Here is a 19,567-nt window from a genome sequence, read left to right on the forward strand (position 1 = left end):
ATAACTTAAAGGCCTTTGGTTATTGTGGTTATTCAGGTATGACAGCTTTATTCTAAAACACTGACGCCTGATCAGCTGGGGTATAACTTTATTTCAGTGGCGCTCCTTTTACATTGTTTTGGTATTGAGTAATACCAAAAAGGATTTATAGTCGAATTGTCTGCATCTGTTAAAATATGTTGTGTCCTATTCCCTGCTTGGACAAAAAATGGATCTAATTTCAAGGCCATGGGTCAATAGACTCCTGGATCCTTCAACCACTGTGAAGCCACAGGGATGCTGGCCAAAAACCTCATGCAGAACAATTGAGAAGGTTCGCTTTTTCATGTGTGAAATGCTTTGTTACTCAAGGTACTATCTGCTACCATCTTGTTTAATGTTGCTGAACCCAACCCAGGCTCTGGCCCAGGGCTTAATGTTTAACAATCACAGGTCCGAAGATAGATTATCAATAAATTAGAAGGCAACTCAATGAAGTTGCCCCAAGTACCTAAAGGGGAGGAGACACAGAAGCAATATCTAGCAACGGAGATGACTTGGAAACTAGACATTCTTTTTACTTGACTGACTTACTAATTACTTAACACTTAGTGACTAATTATCAGAAACCTCCTTCTGACGGGCTCCTTACAACCAGCCTACAGGATTGTCACTTACTGGCACAGGACAATCAGACAGAGCAAACTATCTGATTCTGAAAGCAGGTCTTGTCTCATAAGAGGTTTCATCTTATGATACAGCTTAAAAAATTCTTCACCTTACAGCAAAGTTTCATGTTCATCTTTAAATACACTCATTTAAAAAGTGCTTATTTTGTGCCTACTAAGTTCCATGAGCCGATCCAGCCACTAGGGACACACCAGTGAGGAGGAAAAACAAGGCTCCCAGCCCCACGGACCTGCCATTCTGGTTCAGATGACACTCACACAATGTGAGTCAACTGCACTGGAGACATCTCATCGGAGAGCGCCTTTCTTTCCTAGCTCGTCTTACATAAAGAGGCCATTTGGGAAGAAAATTAAAAGCATTTCTGTTACCGTGAAAACCTTTTGGAATTTCAATGTCCTAAAACACGTGCTAAAGCAGGTCTTCCAAAAGACCTCCTTGTCTAACAGCAAATGAACCTATTTCTAAGCAAATGACAAGGATGACTGTTTCTTTTTTTTTTTTTTAAAGATTTCATTTTTTTCCTTTTTCTCCCCAAAGCCCCCCGGTACATAGTTGTATATTCTTAATTGTGGGTCCTTCTAGTTGTGGCTTGTGGGACGCCGCCTCAGCGTGGCTTGATGAGTGGTGCCATGTCCGCGCCCAGGAGTCAAACCGACGAAACACTGGGAGCCTGCAGCAGAGCACATGGACTTAACCACTCAACCACGGGGCTGGCCCCAGGATGACTGTTTCTAAGCACGACCAGAAATGAGGAGACCTGCTCTAATCCATGTGGGTTTCCACATAATAGATTCATCCTATTTCAAAACCTGCATAAAAGTTCTGCACTATTGTATAAAAATGCATTGGTTGACATGACCTAAAGGATCAAATTATCAAAGTCTTAAAAGTAACATGATTTATTAACAAATGGTCTGTTCAAGCAGAAAAGAAAAGAAATGATCTCTTCAAGCTCTGTATGGCAAATTATTTTACACACTGTCTCCTAAATGTCCCAGTTGTGCTAAGCAACATCTGTCATACTTAGTGAAACCGCCACCTTAAATTATTGTGATGTTTAGTTAAAAGGACCTAATTATTCTTCAAAACTGTCATTTTTTTGAGGACATGAATAATTCTAAGCCGTTTCTTAACCTGTAAAATGATTCCACCTTTCTAAACGAGGAAAATTATTAAAAGGCTTATAGTCATTTCCTACCTGATCCTACAGCCACAGACTGTATCTTTATTCGCCACAGAGAAACATCAGCATCTGTCACCATAAATAAATCTCTTCAGTTGCAAATTTGATTCCATAGTCAAAGAAAAAAATAAACTTATTTAAAATATTTATTCTCTCACTGGGATGTTTTCTTTTCTTCCTTTATGCCTTCTAAGAGGATAGTTATTTAAAAATGAGAGTTTTGTGCTCCGGAACACCAAACTTCCCTTTATGCTCCTCAAATAATTTCCTTAGCTCCTCCATATAGGTCTTATGCAACTCCTCAATCTGCTCTGGAGTCGGGTGCAGAGTCTGCTGAACAGGAATTGGGCGGCCAACTGCAAAAACAGAGAACACATCAAGCATAAGGAACCAAAACCACTCCACCGCCGACTCCTGCCTCGAATGGCCAGCCCTGGAAAGATATGCCAATCAGAAGCCGTCAGGCCGGCTGGCTCCAATCCCTTTTTCATTTTACTGGCTGCCTCCAGTGGTCACACCATCCCCTTTGATAACAAATAAAGAACTTTCCTTCTCAGCAGATGCTGGATTGTCAGGACCCTGGTGTTTTTGACTCTGAGTCAAGTGAACCTCTGTGCTGGCTGTGGCTGTGAGGGAAGAGGACATGGCTGTGTGTGCACGTCACCAGCATTCTCCCTCCCGGACAGCTGACAGCCGGACCACAGTGCCCTATTGTGACCGCCTGCGAAACCTTCAATCATAAGCTATCACCCTCTGTTGTTTTTAATGTCATCCTAAACAATTTTAAAAAGATATACCTTTACAGCTAAGAGTCTGTACTAGAAAACACATGTAATCACAAATATTCCACTGTCTGTAACAGTGGAAAAGCCTTCAATGAAAAGTCCAAATAGAAAAATTATTAAATAAATCACAGAACATTCATTCAATGGAATCCTAGGCAATTTTTTTAAAAAATGAAATAATATTTTTGTAACTATGTGGTGAGGAATGTTAACTAGACTGGTTGTGGGGATCATTTCACAATATATATGAATATCAAATCGTTATGTTGTACACCTGAAACTGATATAAAGTGATACGTCAATTATACCTCAAAAAAATGAATGTATTTGTGTACACACACACAGACACAGCTATCTAAAAAGTATTAAGTGGGAAAAAAGTTGTAAAATAATACACTATGACCCCATTAATGAAAAAGTATTTACATTTCTAGGTGTATTATAAGCTTTTAGTGTATTACACGTCTGGAAAGACAGACTGATAACCGGTACCTAGCAGGCGGGAGGCAAAGGGCAGGGAACTTTCGCTTTATCTGTATTGTATGCATTTTCTACAATGAGAACGTATTTGAGTTTTACCTGTATAATAAAAAATGAACTAATTAATTTTTTAAAGCCTGGTAACTTATATACATATTTTAAAGAGCGTTTACATAACCAATATTTTACAGAATACAGATACACGTGGCTTCGGGGTCTGCTCTCCTGGAGCCTCCGTTATTCACTGCGCCCTCTGTTGGTCCCATGCTGCTACTGATGCCAAGGGCTGAAAATGGACAGGATGTTCAAGGATCCCCTGGGCAGCAAACTGCTTCTGTGTATCACCTTTGATGAGCTTGGGCACGAGGCCAAGCCGGGCCGTAGGTAACAGACTGGAAGTCGGACGGGAGGAGATTCCCTCTGGCCTACCCTAGGTCGCGTCATTCTACATCCAGGGCTAGAATGCATGTCAGTAACAAGGCGGTTAGTTAAGAGAAAACCAAGTAAATGTCGTCACAGACAAAGAAGGAAGGGATAAATGATATCAGTATGGGAGGAGCGGGGGCACAGAGAAGGGAATTGATACACACACATGCACGTACAATATAATGTATTATATAATAAGGAGATATATATATATATATATATATAATGTATCTCCAAATGCACACACACATATCCTTACTGCAACATTAATAGTCACAAATTTCTAAGTTTTTAACCAGATATAGCCTCAAGAAGCTCATGTACAGTTTTCTTTGATAGCCTGGATGTCACACTTATATACAGGCATACCTCATTTCACTGTTTGCTTTGTTACGTTTCACAGATACTGCGTTTTTTTACAACACCCTCCACCAGCAAAAAGATTACGACTCACCGAAGGTTCAGATGACAGTTAGCATCTTTTAGCAAGGAAGTATGTTTGACTTAAGGTACGTGCATTATCTTTTTAGACATAATGCTATGGCACATGTAATAGACTACGGTAGAGCGTAAACGTAATTTTTATATGCACTGGGAAACCCCAAAATTTGTGTGACTCGCTTTATTGCAATATTCGCTTTATTGCGGTGGTCTGGAACAGAACTTGCAATACCTCCGAGGTACGCCTGCATAGGAGATGTCAGTCCTTTATAATTCAACATAAAGAACTGGACACGTAAACATCTCGCTGTCAGTCGTGCTTGAAATATGGATTGGGAGAGGCTAACGTGGTGACGGGGCGGAAGTGGAGCTGGTGTAGCACAAACAGCCCCAGGCTAGACCAGATCTGGTGCTAGCTCACCAGCAAGTACACTGAGCTAGTGAGGAACTTCCTGCCTGGCCTTAATTTTCACATGTGTAGGATAAAAGAGTGAAATGATGATCTTGAAGGTTCCTTTCAGCTCTGAATTTTATTGTTTGAGGAAAAAACTGAGAAATCTCCATGCATCTTGAGAATCTTCATTCCAAACTACGAGCAAATTCATGGTTTGATAGAAATAGCTTCTGTTTCTTACTGAAATTATCCCAAGGAGAGAGGTCAAGTGCAACTATTGGGGTGGGAGCGGGGACTTATAAAGAGACACAGTGATCTAAGATTAAATGTGCTGTTCCCAGCTGACTTTAACGAGGACCGGTGAATTCTGAATTATTGAGTCTTATTTCTTATGAGCTATCCTACAGTTAATTTCAATCCTGTTCTTTTCTTGCTAAACAGTTTTTACCATATTTCAGAGAGTTCTTCCAGAGAGCTCAAACATAGCCATATATATTGAATTTATCATAAGACTTTTCCCTTTAAAGTGTGAGACAGACATAGTCACCCTTGCCTTTCTTATTTACGTGCAGAGAACTGACCTGCTGAAAGTTCCTAAGTTACACAGAAAAACAGAGGAAATTAAGATTTACACCCAAAACTCCTGCCCCTCCTTACTAAACTAACCCCAAATGGGATTAGAGAGTAAGAAGATTTTCTCAATTGCTTTTTAGGGATAAAGACGGAGATAACAAAACAAAACTTGGCAAATCTGAGGAGAGTCCCTTGTGCCCTAGAAGACCAGAATTCATTCTCGCCACAAAAAGATTTTTACCACTAAGGAGGAGAAAACGATGTTTTCAACATAAGACTAAGTCGCAAACTGCTGGATAACTCTCTCTTTACAACACAAAAGAAAAAACAGCTGCATCAGGCTGCTCTTGGAAATAGAACTCCTTGTCCTCGAAAAATCAGCCCACATCTATTGTGGCAAAGTTAGGAATCGCAGCTATTGTGTATGTTTCAGTGCTTTTTATAGCTGGCACGCTCATTTGTTGCATTTTCCAATTCCATCCAAAATTGAAGATTAGTTATGCATTTGCTGTCTCACCCAGCAGTCTTGTTCTGATTTCTATGATGCTGTGTTGTATTTCCCTAAGTTGAAGAAGGAGCAGCTTCATGAGCCACTGCACCTACAGCTGGGGAAGAGTTTGGAAATGGGCATTATTTTCTTCTTGAGGCAAAGAGTAGATCTTTCACAGTAAGAAATCTTTGTTCTATTTTTCTGGAATTGTGAAAATTCCACAGTTGTTTCTCTCTTTAATGGTCTCACGCAGGAACTACTCTTTCTTTAGATGCTATGTAGCTGTACACTAGAGAAAGAACAGGCAGGGGGCTGTGTGGCAGAGTAGGGTTGTGAAGAGGCAAAACGTGGGTGCCCGATGAAACCTGGGTTCAAGTGCAACCTCTGGCTTATGGTGGAGGCTCAAAAGATGGCCAAGGTAAGTGTGTGTGTGTGTAAGTATGTATACGTATGCATACGCACACACACATACTCATGAACACTTACTGAGCATGTAATACGTCATACTGGGCACCATTCTAACCTTTTTAACATTATAATCTCTTTTAATCCTTACTTTACAATTAGAACTTAATTTATGTTCCCTTGCCTTCCTTTCTATTTCAGAGAATCCCTTAGCCTGCTTTTTCCCATCAGGATAGAATAATAACTTGAAATATAATGGACTACTTTTGTCCTCAAGTGCGTTCAATGCGATTTTATTTAAATAAAGTACATTCCCTTCCCTTTCTTTTGTTATTAAAAAAAAATTCAAACCTACAGGAAAAATAATGCAATAAGCACTTGCATACCCTTCCTCTAGACTCACCAATTTTTAACATTTTGCACACACATACAACATGAACAGCCACGTGCCACATAACATTTTGGTCAAAGATGTACCACGTATACAAGGGTGGTCCCATAAGATCAGCACCATCCAGCCTAGGTGTGTGGTAGGCTATACCATCTAGGTTTGTGTAAGTGCACTCTCTGATGTTTGCATGACAAAATCACCTAAGGACACATTTCTCGGAACACATCCTCATTGTTAGGTGACAAAAGACTGTATACATACGTATTATTGTTTTTATTTTTGTAGAACAATTTGAAAGTAAGTTGTACATGTCAATAATTTGATCGTGTTCCCATCCTTAAATATTTCAGCTTGTATACTAAGAACAAGAACACTGTCCTTTACAACACCACCATTATCATATCCAAGGAATTTAACCTCCACAGGATATTATTTTGTACGTAATCCACATTCTCACTTGATCAGTCGTCTCCATGATATCCTTTATAGTTGTCTCCTCCCCAGTCCGTGACAGCTGCTGTATATCTTTGAGCCCTCCCTCCTTTTTGTCTTTTAAGACACTGATATTTTTGATGAGTCCAGGCCAGTCATTTTGTATAATGTCTCACAATCTGGGTTTGTCTGACTATTTCCTCATGATTTGATTCAGATTAACATTTTGCAAGAATACTTACAAAGGAAAATCAAAACACATTTGGTAGCTCTCAACAATCTGGCCAGGAAGGCTTCTGCTCGGTATAGCAACCCACACTCACCTGGCACCTGGGGTTTACAGGGACTTTCTCACTGTAATGCCCGGAATAACCCAGAGAGAAGATGGGACGATTATTATAGTCTTCTCTGTAAATTGTAAAATCTGAGGCTCAGAGAAGATAAATGAAACATTCAAAATCACCCCAAGCCAGACCTCAAATCTACACCACTTCCTTTGGTACCTTTGGCTGATGCAGAATAAATACGTTCTTAATGTCCATATTGATTTCTGCATACAGCTGGTACCTGAGCATAGGCCGTAGCCATCGTGTTGGGCCTACAGATGGAAAGAACCAATTTCTTAATGGCACTGTTTATATTTTTTCAGTGTTGCCGTAAGAATCAAACTGAAATAAACACTTCTATCACATCCATAATCAGAAGACAGGCTCATGAGTTAACTGAAAGTCCGTGGAAGTCTGGAGGCTAGAAAAGATGGGGTTGGAGCCCTTGCTGTGTCACGTGCAAACACAGCTGAGGAGCATGTCCAGGTAGCCGAAATTCAAATAATCTAACCCCAAGGGGGAGAGAGAGTTCTTCTCTATGACGAATGCTAACTAATTAATACAGAAGGGATGCTAGAGTTAGAAAATCACCAGTTTGCAGCCATGACTGTAATAATTGATTCAGGCAAGATTTATCAACGGAAATTAAAACCATCAAGTAAAGTTGGATGGAGAATAGGATAATCACAGTCTCTATGTAACACTACCACCAGGTTGCTTGTTAATAAAGAAGGGGAGAAAATCTTTAGGTTTACATAAGATAAATCTATAAATTTATCTTTACAGTAGAGAAACCCAGCAAACACGTTACCCAAATGATCAAAGTTTAATATCACCAACATAAGACAACTGACATCAAGAGTCTCCTGATGTGACGTACCGAGGAGGACGCAATGCCATTTCTGTGGGATTCTTGTCAAATATGCATAACCGGAATATAAGCATGATGAAACACACCAACCCAAGTTGAAGAACATTGTACAAAACAAGTGAGCTCTACTCTTCAAAACTGCTCACGCCTTAAAGATAAAAAAAAAGTTGAAAAACCATTCCTGTTTAAAGTAGGCGAAAGAGATGTGAAAATTAAAAGTAACGTATGATCCTGCTTAGGGAAATAATATCCCCCCTAAAAAATCACAGCTCACAACGAAATTATTGTGGCAATTGGTAAAATTTGAATAGACTGTACACTAGTTAATAGTACTTTATCAATATTCCACTTCTTGAATTATACTCACAGTTGGAAGAGAATAATCTTGTCCGTAGGAGATACAGAAACGTAACAGGAGCAAAGGGTCATGATGTCTGTACTGACTCAAACAGCTCAGTGATAAGAATAGTAGAAAGTGTATTTATTATACCATTAGAGAGAGAGAAACTAGGAAAATGTTAACAACTGGTGAGTCCAGGAGAAAAAAAGCACACAGGAGTTCATCTTACTACTCATGAAACTTTTCTAAGATTTGACTTTTTCAACATAAAATTTTAAAAATTAAAATCAACACATACTCTGATATATGAAATATCCTCTTTTAAATAACAAGTGTCCCTTGTATCTTGCTTTCTTGTCCAAACAATTTCCAGTCACACCACCCGTAACGGCTCAACTATTAGAACTGAATATTAATTGATCTTAAAAATTTTAATGTGTACTTGTTTGAGTTTTGAAAACTTAAGACTTGCAACCAGACAGGCCTAACTAAAGACTAATTTGTTCATTCACAAGCGTGTCTTGAGTTCCTGCTCTGTGAGAATTATAAGGGAAAACCCCTCCTGGAACTCTGTAATGCAATGTTCTTCTGAGGAACTGCGATTCTTTATTATACATTGTTCTTTTTTTTTTTTTTGAGGAAGATGAGACCTGAGCTACCATCCGCTGCCAATCCTTCTCTTTTTTCTGAGAAAGACTGGCCCTGAGCTAACATCCATGCCCATCTTCCTCTACTTTATCTGTGGGACACCTGCCACAGCATGGCTTGCCAAGCGGTGCCATGTCCACACCCGGGATCCGAACTGGTGAACCCTGGGCTGCTGAAGCAGAACGTGGGCACTTAACCGCTGTGCCATGGAGCCGGCCCCAACACACATTGTTCTTAAAGTCTAAACTTATCCTCATTTTCTCTCCTGGTTGTCAGGATGCATGTGCTATTTAAATCAGTTTCTCTCCATTATTATATAATGAAACACAACATATGTGAACATTTTACTATTGCGCTTTGACAAAGTGATAATAACATTCATAAAATATGTAAACTACACACCATTTGTGAAATGTGGAAAGAAAATAGATGGTAGATTCTTTATAAATTATGTCCATTGAAAATGACCCTCAGCAAAGAGGAAAGAGGGTTTTGATGGAGGATGCAGAGAAACCTGATGGTTTAGCAAGGTTTTGTGTGAGAAATATGCAGAAGGGGTAACTCTGGCCTGACAATGGCACTTTGAATTTAGTGAGAACACATTTTTAAAGGGATTTAATTAACAGGCCATTAACAGACAAAAGCACTACAGTGTTAGAAAGAATCACATACACTGAAATGAACACTCTGGTTGAAGTTGCTGATGAAGTGGGGTCCAAAAGACGTGTGTGGAAACTACAGGATGGAGAATCTGAGCATCTCTGGACCCCTGTGAGTGAGAAGATTATAGATGAAGTGATGATTTAGGATGAATTCAACTAATATTTAGTGAGTTCTTGTGATGCAAGGGAGAGTTAACAACCTCTGAATTAAGTAGCAGGGGGAACAGAGGAGCGACAAAATACCTTGCCACTCTGGATGCTGCCTGAATTCTGCCTGGGGTGTGTCAGGGAGTCAACAAAGAAACAACTCTGGGTTTGAAGGGCATCGATTTAAAATGGAAACGAACATAGTAACTTAGATCACTGTTTCATTATCATATGGTTTCATTCTCTGTTGTATTTGATTGATACACAGCTTTGCTTTTGTTTATGGAATTATAAATATCCTATCGCTGACTTGCATTTATTTCAAGTAAATAAGTCTTTAAATATACATCGCCTGAGGGTCTGGTTCACACACAGCAGGCTGCTCTCAATCATCTGACTCCCACTCAACCACCATAAGATCTTGGCAGCTGAGTCTTTATGAAACGTTCATATTCTTAGCTTGGGTTTCAAAAGGCTTCAGATGATAGCAGGATACTGAGGATGCTAGAGACTAGAAAGGGTGTTTCTCATGTAATCATTGGAGGGGTAAGTGGAGGGATGGACTGAAGCAACTCTCCCTTTTTCTGAATCTTTAAGGGAAGTGCATTGAACAGGCACGAATGAAAACCGGGGCTGTAGTTTTCTGGTCTTTACAATGAATTCAGATTCGGTCACTTTCATTTGACCCTTGACCAATTAATTACTTGTCAGTAGAGGTGTAATCAGGCTAGATGAAATGACAAACCACTTGACTCAAAAAAATAAAGTTTAACCCAACCAAGCGATAACTGTTATCATTTAACTCAACAAAATACACTTGCTTTCAATATCTACAACTTATTTCATGGTGCATATGAGTTCCACCTAATTAAACTTTTAGTTCCTCAGCTTTCCTGAATCCCCCAAAATACCACCCACAGTACCTTGCACAGAAGGGATCAAAAATGACTAATTAATATTATCCCACAAAACGTAACCAGCTTATCTCACCAAACACTTAAACTTATCTCAGTATTCCTATTACACTAACTAATCAACAGCCTGTTAACATTCCATGTGAGTTAAATATGGTATTTAGAAATAACGTCATGCGATTGCACGTAAAATGCGAAGCTCTTATAAACTGACAAGAGTAAAATCTCATTCTAATGAAACGGATCTCAAAAACTTTTTAATTTCATTTAATGGCGCCCCACGGTGAAAGGTACTTCCAGTTTCATATCAAGTATACAGTTTTGGTTAATTCTGCTAAGCACCTGACTCAGCACTTTCTCCTTTTCAGCTCTCCATCCCTTTTTGGCCTGAGGAGCTAGTTATTTTACTCTTCAGTCCTTTGATCAATATGGTCTGTCACCCTCCTCCCTCATCTCAATTCCCCCAAACATGCAACTTCTAAAAATAAAATCAGCCTATATTAGAATACATACAAATATAGCTAGTCGTCAAAAGAAAAAATGCTTTTGCTCTAGAAACTGATGTCGATGTGAGTTAAACATGATAAAGACACCTGTTCTAGAGAAATCTGCATATATTAATAGACTCTGATGTAGCTTGGTCATCAAAGAATCACTATGTTATAATCTGCTAAGACAGAGAAACCGATTCATCCTAGAGTATTATTTAGAAACTTTATTTCTAAAGCTGGATTCTACCTGTCGTTCAATAGCAGTATTCTTGAAAGTCATCAATTCCCATTCAAATGGAAAATACAGTCATTTCATAAATAAAACGCATCCTATAAATGCAGCTCAAATAACATCTCTAGGATTATTATTTTACAAACTTCTTACTCGAAGCCACTCCCTTGCATTAGCGCCACAGTCAATAACAATAAACATTGCTCAAAGTTGAATAATACCTTTACTCATTTTAACAAGCTTTTAGTCTCCAATGTACATACCAACAGTGTGGATAGGCTTCCTATAAGGCACTATGCCAAAACTGTACTGAAAAATCCCTCTGGCGTGGAACAGTGGTAGAGCAAACCCCATGATCTTCTGTAGTTTCTCCTGCACAGTTCGAAGCCATGAGCCTTCAGGGTTGCTAACTTGCTTAAATAGTTCATTTTCACCAAAAGAAAACACAGGGACTAAAGAGGCACTGCAAATAACCAAGGGGAAGAATACGAAGTTTTAATGAAAAGGACTGAAATACCTTATCCTGTCCAGCTGACTTGTGTAACAGATTCCTAACAATTCTTTAATATTCTAGTCTCCCTATATCCCGCTACCTTTCCACTCCGTCCATTGAAACTGACTCACACTTGACATCTTCAGGAGAGGTCCTTAGCAGCCTAGGAATTTGTGGAATTCTATTCTACAGAAAATGAAGGCTCCAGGGAGCTTCTTTTTCACCTACAGTTTTGGCCATAGTTCATTCATTCATTTGGCTGGAAGTTTACACTGTGCCTATAAAATTTTGTACGTTTTTTTGTTTGCTTTGCTTTGCTTATAAAGATATAGTTTACTTGCTGGAAGCTAGGGCACTGAGCTGCCTCAGTGGGAGGGTCATATTCCATTCTCCGTGAACATCTGCTTCTGCTTTTTGGTAAGGTTGATTAGGGAGAGGTCTATGTTCGAGGGCTAGAAAAATTACTTTACTTCTTCGTGTTCATTGAATAATGACTTAACTTTTCAGACCCAGTTACCTGAAATGAGAAGCCACTTACCCATGGGTCAAAGCCAGCTTAACAAATCCTTTCCGCTGGCGGATGAACAGAGTGAATTTTCCAGGATGAGCATCCAGCGATTCTTTGGCGCCCCCAAGGATAATCACTGAAATGTTCCCACCTCCCTCCTTGCTCAGCACGTGGGACACACTTCTCTTAGAAACTGAGACTGCCCCTTCGTGAATAAAACAAAAGGTGTAACTAATTATCCTTTTTAAAAAATTAAAACATTTTTATAATATTCTACGGTATCCGTGAACATTTAACAAAATTTCCTACATTGCTTACATTTGGAGCACCTTGCAGGTTTCAAATTTCATCATAGCCAAATCTTTGGCAATGTATTCCATTAATAAGATCTGACATTTTGGCAGGTGATGGGTTAGATCTTTAAAATGTCACTTGATCCTTACCAGGTCTGCCACTTGTCTGGGTAGGTTGTACACTGCTCAACTCTACAGACTCCATTTATATTGCATCCTAAGTAAAAGATGCCCCTGGAGTTGTTCAGTGCACAACCTGCATAGCTGTTCATGGTGGCCTTAATCATTATCCTGGCAAATCCTTGCTCAAAACTACAAAGTATATCCTCTAGGAGGTTGCACTGGATCTTCTGAACCCAAAACGGCCTGTTTTCAAATATTCTATATGGCTTCTTGTTTCCCAAATGTGGATTTATAATGTAAATGGTTTAAAAAATTCAGACATTTGAGAAACAACCTGGGATCACTTGCCAGATCTCTACGTGGTTCCAAAATGTCTAGTCTGATTTTGGTAAATTGTTTCTTAAAATAGTTACATAATTGTTCAGTCTTTGTAAAAGGCTTTTGCACATGAAAATAACTGTAAAGACTCCTTTTCAGGTTTTAAATACCTATCTACTCTTGGAGGGACATACTAGGAACTCTTGGAGGAAAAGAAAACCATGAAAACACACACCCCCTCACGACGCATATTTCAGAGACAATCGCTTTTAAATGTCTTACTGTTTCCTTCCATTCTTGGTTTGATCTATTTTTTCAGTCATAAAAGAATGTGCTAGAAAGGCCTTAAAAAGTCACAGCATACCTCATCTCTTAAAGGAAAATTATATGCTCATTTTACTGTGGGTTCCTATTACCAGGAGAATATAAAATTGAGACAGGATGCTGAATGACCACCCACTCTCTTAAGAGAAGAGGTAGAGGGCAGTGGGGAAGAGAGCAGACAACCTGAGCCTCGATGGGTCTCAACTTCCACTGAGTTCAGTGCAAAAGAGCAGATGGAGTGGAGTAACAGATGGGGATAAAGACAAAAGGTTTTACTCTAAGAAACTGTAAACCCCACTGGGTTTGGGAGGGAACATTCTGTGTGGTCCTGCCACCCTAGAACGTTGTAGAAATAGTGATCTGCCTTCACTTACCGAAGCTCAGCACATATTCTCGGAAGAGAGGACACCAGAACCAAAACGAGAGCAAGTGAACATATGCAGTACAGCCGGGAAACAGCTCCTTGAAGTCTGAATAATTGGTACAAAAGTTTCCAAAGGCTCCAGCAACAAGCACTCCATGGGGGTGAAATCCGAATATGTAGTTGTGACTTGGATCCAAATCCCAAGTTTTGAGGACCTACAGCACATTTATATTGAGATACAGAAGAAAATGTTCCCTCATCAGTTTCCAATAAGAAACCAAAGGACCCGCGATTAGTTCTTATATCAAGAGGAAACAGAGAATATGATTTGTCTTAGTTCCCTGTGTTAGAACTGTTCCCAAATTATTTCCTGAGTCCAGGAAATAGCTTTCACATAGCCTTCTAAATTATGTCAATTTAGCTTAGAGTCCATTGAGTAACGTGGGCTGAATTGCAGGCTTTCTCCCTCTAAAAAGGGAAAAGTTCGAACTATATGTGATGAAAAATTTTCATTCATCTAAAACTCAAAATAATACTATATAAAACAATTCTACTCACGTGAATCGGAAAATAGTCCTTAAAGTACCTCCAAACGGCCCAGTTTCTGACCCAGTTGGATCTCCTGCCTCCTTGCTCTGGGGTACGCCGGTCAAAGTACAACCACGTCAAATAAGGAATGTAGAGGAACCAATAGTTACGTATGATCAGTATCACGAAGATTCCAGTGCACACCTGTGCTGTAAGAAAGGGAAGAACCTCAGGAATCAGGGTCAGTTAGCACCTGCTCGTGTGCTGCACAATCACTGGCCCATGGTAGGGAGATTTAATCCATATAAAGTGTGTTAAACTGACCCTCAGTTCAAGCGAGCTGATAGAACAAGCGACGGTATAGGATTATTTAACATTTATTGGATGTTTACCATATGCCAAGCATTGTACTGTGTATTCTACCAAAATATTTTTATTTAATCCTCATGCAAAGCAGACACAGTCCTTTTAATATCGTTTTTATACAACAGACTATGGAGGCTCAGAGAGATTAAGTGAATTGCCCAAGCCACACAGAATGGAAGTGGTTTATCTGTCTAAATTCAAAGTCCACTCTTAGCCACAGCCCTCCCCGACGTGACACATGGAGGGACCAGCCCTGACAGGAGGGATGCAGAGGAATTCCTACCACAGGTGTTCCCCTTGACTGAGCAGCCCACATAGAAAGTGCATCCCAGTGACAAACTTCATTTTCAGGAACTCTATTGCCAGACATAGAAATGGCACAGGAGCGACCTTCAACATCTCAGCTCACGTCACTTCCTGCAACATTTCATAACGACAGAGCAATCCTGATTGTTCATGCACCTTGTGAAATACCTTCAAACTATATGACGCAAGAACTGATAAAACTTGACCTGGGGACTAGTGACCAGAATGTTTGTCTTAAGGCAATACATTAAGATAAGCTAGATATTTTCTTTTCATATCTGTGCTATGTATTATAGTAAAAAACACCTATAAAAGGAGAACTACAACCAAGGGGGGAGCATGAAGACATAAAGCCTGGCACACAGTAGTGTTCAATAAGAGCCAGCTATTACTATCACTTTACAGAGCGCCCCTGCCCCTTTCTCTTCCACTCTGGGCTGCGACCTCTAATCCAGTGCTGACTTCAACCTCCAAAACTCCTACCCACTCCCTATCCACCTCGTGAAAAAGAGCTTTGTCCACAAATGATCCGTCATGATACCTGAGCAATAGCACCTGGATCTATCATTGTTTTATAGAAATATATATATACTTTTGCCAAAAATAGAACATGTATTTATATTTCTGGAAATACATAACTCGATGTGTTTCCCAGTATAGATTTAACCCCAGTATAGAACTGAACAGCATCAGAGGACTGACTTGCTCTCTCCAGAGTGGGTTAAAGGTTAAAGAGTGCATGAAAGGTTAAGGAAGCATGGGCTCTCCACCCCTCTGTGGGGTTTTGTTGCATTCTAGAACTGCCAACAAAGTTCCCAGGAGTCCAAAAGACTGTCCTCTGCCCTTGTTCCTACCAGGATCATTCTCTTTCGCTTCATCCGCTTCCTTCTACCCAGGTCTGAGTGCTGACAATTTACCAGTGTTAGTTAATTTTCTGTTTATTTCACTAAAATGTGCAAAGAAATTTACAAGAAACTTAGGTAGGTCTCCTTATTCTCTGCTCCAAGCTAGATCAGGTAAGCCATGATGGAGCAGGAAAGGGAGAGAATAGGTACTGAGCAGTGACCATCTTCCATAGCCAATCTCTTTTACTCCTCACAACCCTCAAGGTACACATGACTGTCCCCATTTTCCATCTTGGAAGAAATATAGGCGATAGAGGAACAAGTTAATACCACAAAGAAGCAATCAGATAAATCCAGAAGGTGAGGCATCTTGCAGGACAGAGAACGTGCTTCTTCAAGGCTTTGTAGACAAGAAAACAAATGGGGGACACTGTTCTGAATTAAAAGACACATAAAAACTAAATGTACCTCGAGGGTCTTGTTTGGATCCCGGTTCCAAGAAACCAACAATAAAAGTCTACTTTTGCCATAATTTAGGAAATCTGAGAATGAACTGGTTTAGGTGTTTTTAAGCATTATTGTTAATTATGCTACATGTGACAATGGTAGTATGATTATGTAAAAAATACTTAATGTACACATGCATACTAAAGTATTCAGGATTAAAATATCATAATGTGATTTGTTTTAAAATATTTTTACAAAATAACAGATAAAACTAATATGGCAAATTGTTTATTATAAAGCCAGGTAATGAGTATATGGGAGTTCATATCCTTCTCTCTAATTTCCATATGTTTAAAATTTTTCATAATAAAATTTCCAAAATACATAATATAAAACAATATGCTCATGTAACACAAATGTCAAATGCACACAATATAAGCATTTAAACGAATTGCTATCGAGCCACTGTAGTTTGATTCAAATTAGGAATCAAGGGTCATGGCCAAGTCACTAGTCCACTCTCACATTGGACACCCTTGGCTCCACCACTGCCTTTGAGCCATGTGACCTTGAGCAATCTACGTCACCTCTGACTTCTCTCATCTGCAAAATGAGTTCAGGGGTAGCCCCTACCTCACAGGGTTAATATGAGTAGAGAGACGTGGGGTAGCTGGCTTTCCTTCTGGGGGACCCAGTGGAGGCTGTTATTCAATCCATACCTTCCATGGACCACGCACATGCTGGGTGCTCCCTCACCAAGCTTGTGTGCTAGGAATGCAATGCAGATCTTTCTCGACTAACCCCTGACATACATGAATACAAGCAATGACAAGCGCCATGAAAACAAAAAGGACAGTGGGCCATCAGAGGTGTGCCGATTGATCAGCAAGGTCAGGGTCCAAGTTCAAGCCACTAACGCGGGCAGCATAGTGGTTAAAACAGGGACTCTTGGGTAGAATTCCTGGGCTTACATCCAGCTCCTCTACCTCCTACTAGCCGTGTGACCTTGAAGAATTTACTTCATCTCGTGGTTCCCTCATCTGTCCACTGGGTGCAGGAATGAACAATCCTGACCTCACGGGGTGGTTGTGAAGATTACACGGTTAATAGCGTCTGGTGCTTAGAAGAGTACCTGGCACACAGTCCCCCACAAGTGTATCTGTTATGATCTCGATGGCCCTTTGGTCCAGAGCAAAAGGCAGTGTAACGTCATCAACCCTGTCTCACAGTTCGGTCTGTGAGCACTTAATGAGTTAATGTTTCAAATTTCCCTTTTCAGGAAACCCCAGCTGCACAGTAGAGTCGCTGGGAGCCTCTGTTTAGAAAATCAATCAATCAATAATCCTGATGCAGGGCTCAGTTTTGTAACAAATGAAATAGAAATTCTAGAGACAGAGCCTGGGCATCAGATTTTTTAGGAGCTCCTCCAGTGATTCTATCTAATGTGCAGCCAACGTTGAGAACCACTGATCTAGGCATTCGAAATCTAAAACCAGGGGCCAGCTGAGTGATTAAGTTCGTGTGCTCTGATTTGGTGGCCTGGGTTTGGCCAGTTCGGATCTTGGGTGCAGACCTACACATGGCTCATCAAGCCATGCTGTGGTGGCATCCCACATAGAAGAACTAGAATGACCTACAACTAGAATATACAACTGTGTACTGGGGCTTTCGGGAGGAAAAAAAAGAAAGAGGCAGATTAGCAACAGATGTTGGCTTACTACCAATCTTCCTCACCAAAAAAGCAAAAGAAAGCATACCTTAAAAGAAAAAGTAAAACCATTTCAAAAGTGCCAACGTCTAAAGTGCAATGAGTTTATTACTGTTATTATTATTATTGCAGCCTCATCAGTGCACAACCCATGATCTTACAGCACACAGATGATTTTAGCCTTCAGAGGAGTTTAAGTTTCCACTAATTTCTCTCTCCTCTCATACCATCCTCCATTTACTCCAAGAGCAGAACAAACATCCAGAAGAAAAAAAAAAGCGCTCAGGCAAGCCCCCAGGCTCACCTAGTGACCGCCTCAGGTACGTTTCTCCACGGGCTTAATTTGGGAACCCGCCAGAACACACCCTTGGTTGGAATTATTTAGACAGAGGCCACTCAACCCAACGTTTGGTGCAGTCTTCTGTGCTGCAAGGTACCTTTCTGGCTCTGCAAGACCTTCAACCTGGAAAAGCTAACAGAGGCGTGTCATGAGGGTGGGGAGAGGAAGGAATCAGCTTTTAAATACTTGGGAATTGTTTTTCCATTTATGAGTTGACAATTCAAGAAACGAGTTTCCCACATTTTGAGGGGGATAAAGTGCAAAGTTCTCCAGCTCGATGGGGTGGTGGTTACATTTGCCAAAACTTACAATCTGTGCCTTTTATTGTAGGGAGGGTACACCTCAATTAAAAAAAAAATAGCACAGGGGAAAATAAAGTTGGCAAATTGTCGTTGGCTACGAGGTTCATGTGGGGAGAGCAGCCAAAGAGGAGAGTGCCAAGAACTCTCTCTTGGACCTGCCAGCTCTGGCTTACAAGGGAAGAAGGGCTGGAGGCTCTAAGCGCGTCCTTGGACAAGGACTATCCGGGAGCAGGGAGAAGGAGCCCCCTGCCCCGTGCTGTTCTGCCTGGATCTTGCTCAGCCAGGGGCGCGCGAGGTCCTTACCGAGCAGCAGGAAGCTGAGCACCCACTGCAGCACCGCCGCCGTCTGCAGCCGCCGCGCCAGCGGGATGTTGAGCGGCGCGAATTCGATCTTCATGTCTCCGTTCGGGCGAGGATCGCGCCGACCTGGCCGCCTGGAACCTCGCTGCGCCGCGACGCCGGCTCCGGGGACCAGGAGGAGGTGGCGGCCCGGGAGTGGGCGGGGACTGAAGTACGCCTTGGGTGGGAGGGCCCGCCCGGGCGGAGGTTGGGGCTGCCAATCACGCGCGCCTGGTCCCGAGCGCCTGGGGCGCATTCGCTGGCGAGAGCGCGCCGCGTTGGGCACAAGGGACAGCGAGAGGGGTCAGCTGGTGGCTCAGCAGCGTGGGCTCCTGCCGCCCTGCCCAGGACCTGGGGTCTCCACTGGGATCTGACCCTTCTTTAGCGGATCGATCACCGTGCGTGCGCTCGGCTTCAGCATCCGCCCTTAAACCCACCCCTTCTTCCGAACTCTCTGCAGCTGGGGAAGGGTTAGTCCCAGGAATCGCCTGGAGGGAGGCGCGGGACTCAGCTTCTCTGGGAGCAGGGTACTCATCGGCTCGTTGGTCTGTGCCCGCCACACCACCCCCAAACTCTGGGGCGGGGGAGATTGACCTCCTCACTCTTGTGTCCTCACATCCCTACACGTGTCCCGGAAACCTTTCATTTATTCATTCATTCAAC

At 41.2% G+C, this 19,567-nt stretch overlaps 1 protein-coding gene across 3 annotated transcripts; it reads right to left on the minus strand.

Moving 5' to 3' along the window:
* Positions 1-1,552: 1,552 nt before the first annotated feature.
* MOGAT1 (monoacylglycerol O-acyltransferase 1) lies at positions 1,553-19,051 on the minus strand. 3 transcript variants are annotated; one of them, XR_006885897.1, is made up of 7 exons: positions 18,869-19,051; positions 14,282-14,460; positions 13,734-13,938; positions 12,332-12,506; positions 11,564-11,763; positions 7,876-8,014; positions 2,089-2,208 (listed from the first exon to the last, which is right to left on the minus strand). XR_006885897.1 is itself a non-coding variant. In XM_046644821.1 (6 exons), the coding sequence occupies exons 1-6, from the start codon at positions 18,960-18,962 to the stop codon at positions 2,054-2,056; spliced, it is 1,008 nt and encodes a 335-aa protein (XP_046500777.1). In that variant the 5' UTR covers positions 18,963-19,051; the 3' UTR covers positions 1,553-2,053. The 3 variants fall into 3 exon arrangements, 2 of the variants coding, with proteins under 2 accessions (XP_046500777.1, XP_046500776.1); XM_046644821.1 differs by lacking the exon at positions 7,876-8,014 and having other exon boundaries at positions 1,553-2,208; XM_046644820.1 differs by lacking the exons at positions 2,089-2,208; positions 7,876-8,014 and adding an exon at positions 8,995-9,623.
* Positions 19,052-19,567: the final 516 nt, after the last annotated feature.

Source organism: Equus quagga, chromosome 17 (assembly GCF_021613505.1).
Source record: "Equus quagga isolate Etosha38 chromosome 17, UCLA_HA_Equagga_1.0, whole genome shotgun sequence".
Lineage (NCBI taxonomy): Eukaryota > Metazoa > Chordata > Mammalia > Perissodactyla > Equidae > Equus > Equus quagga.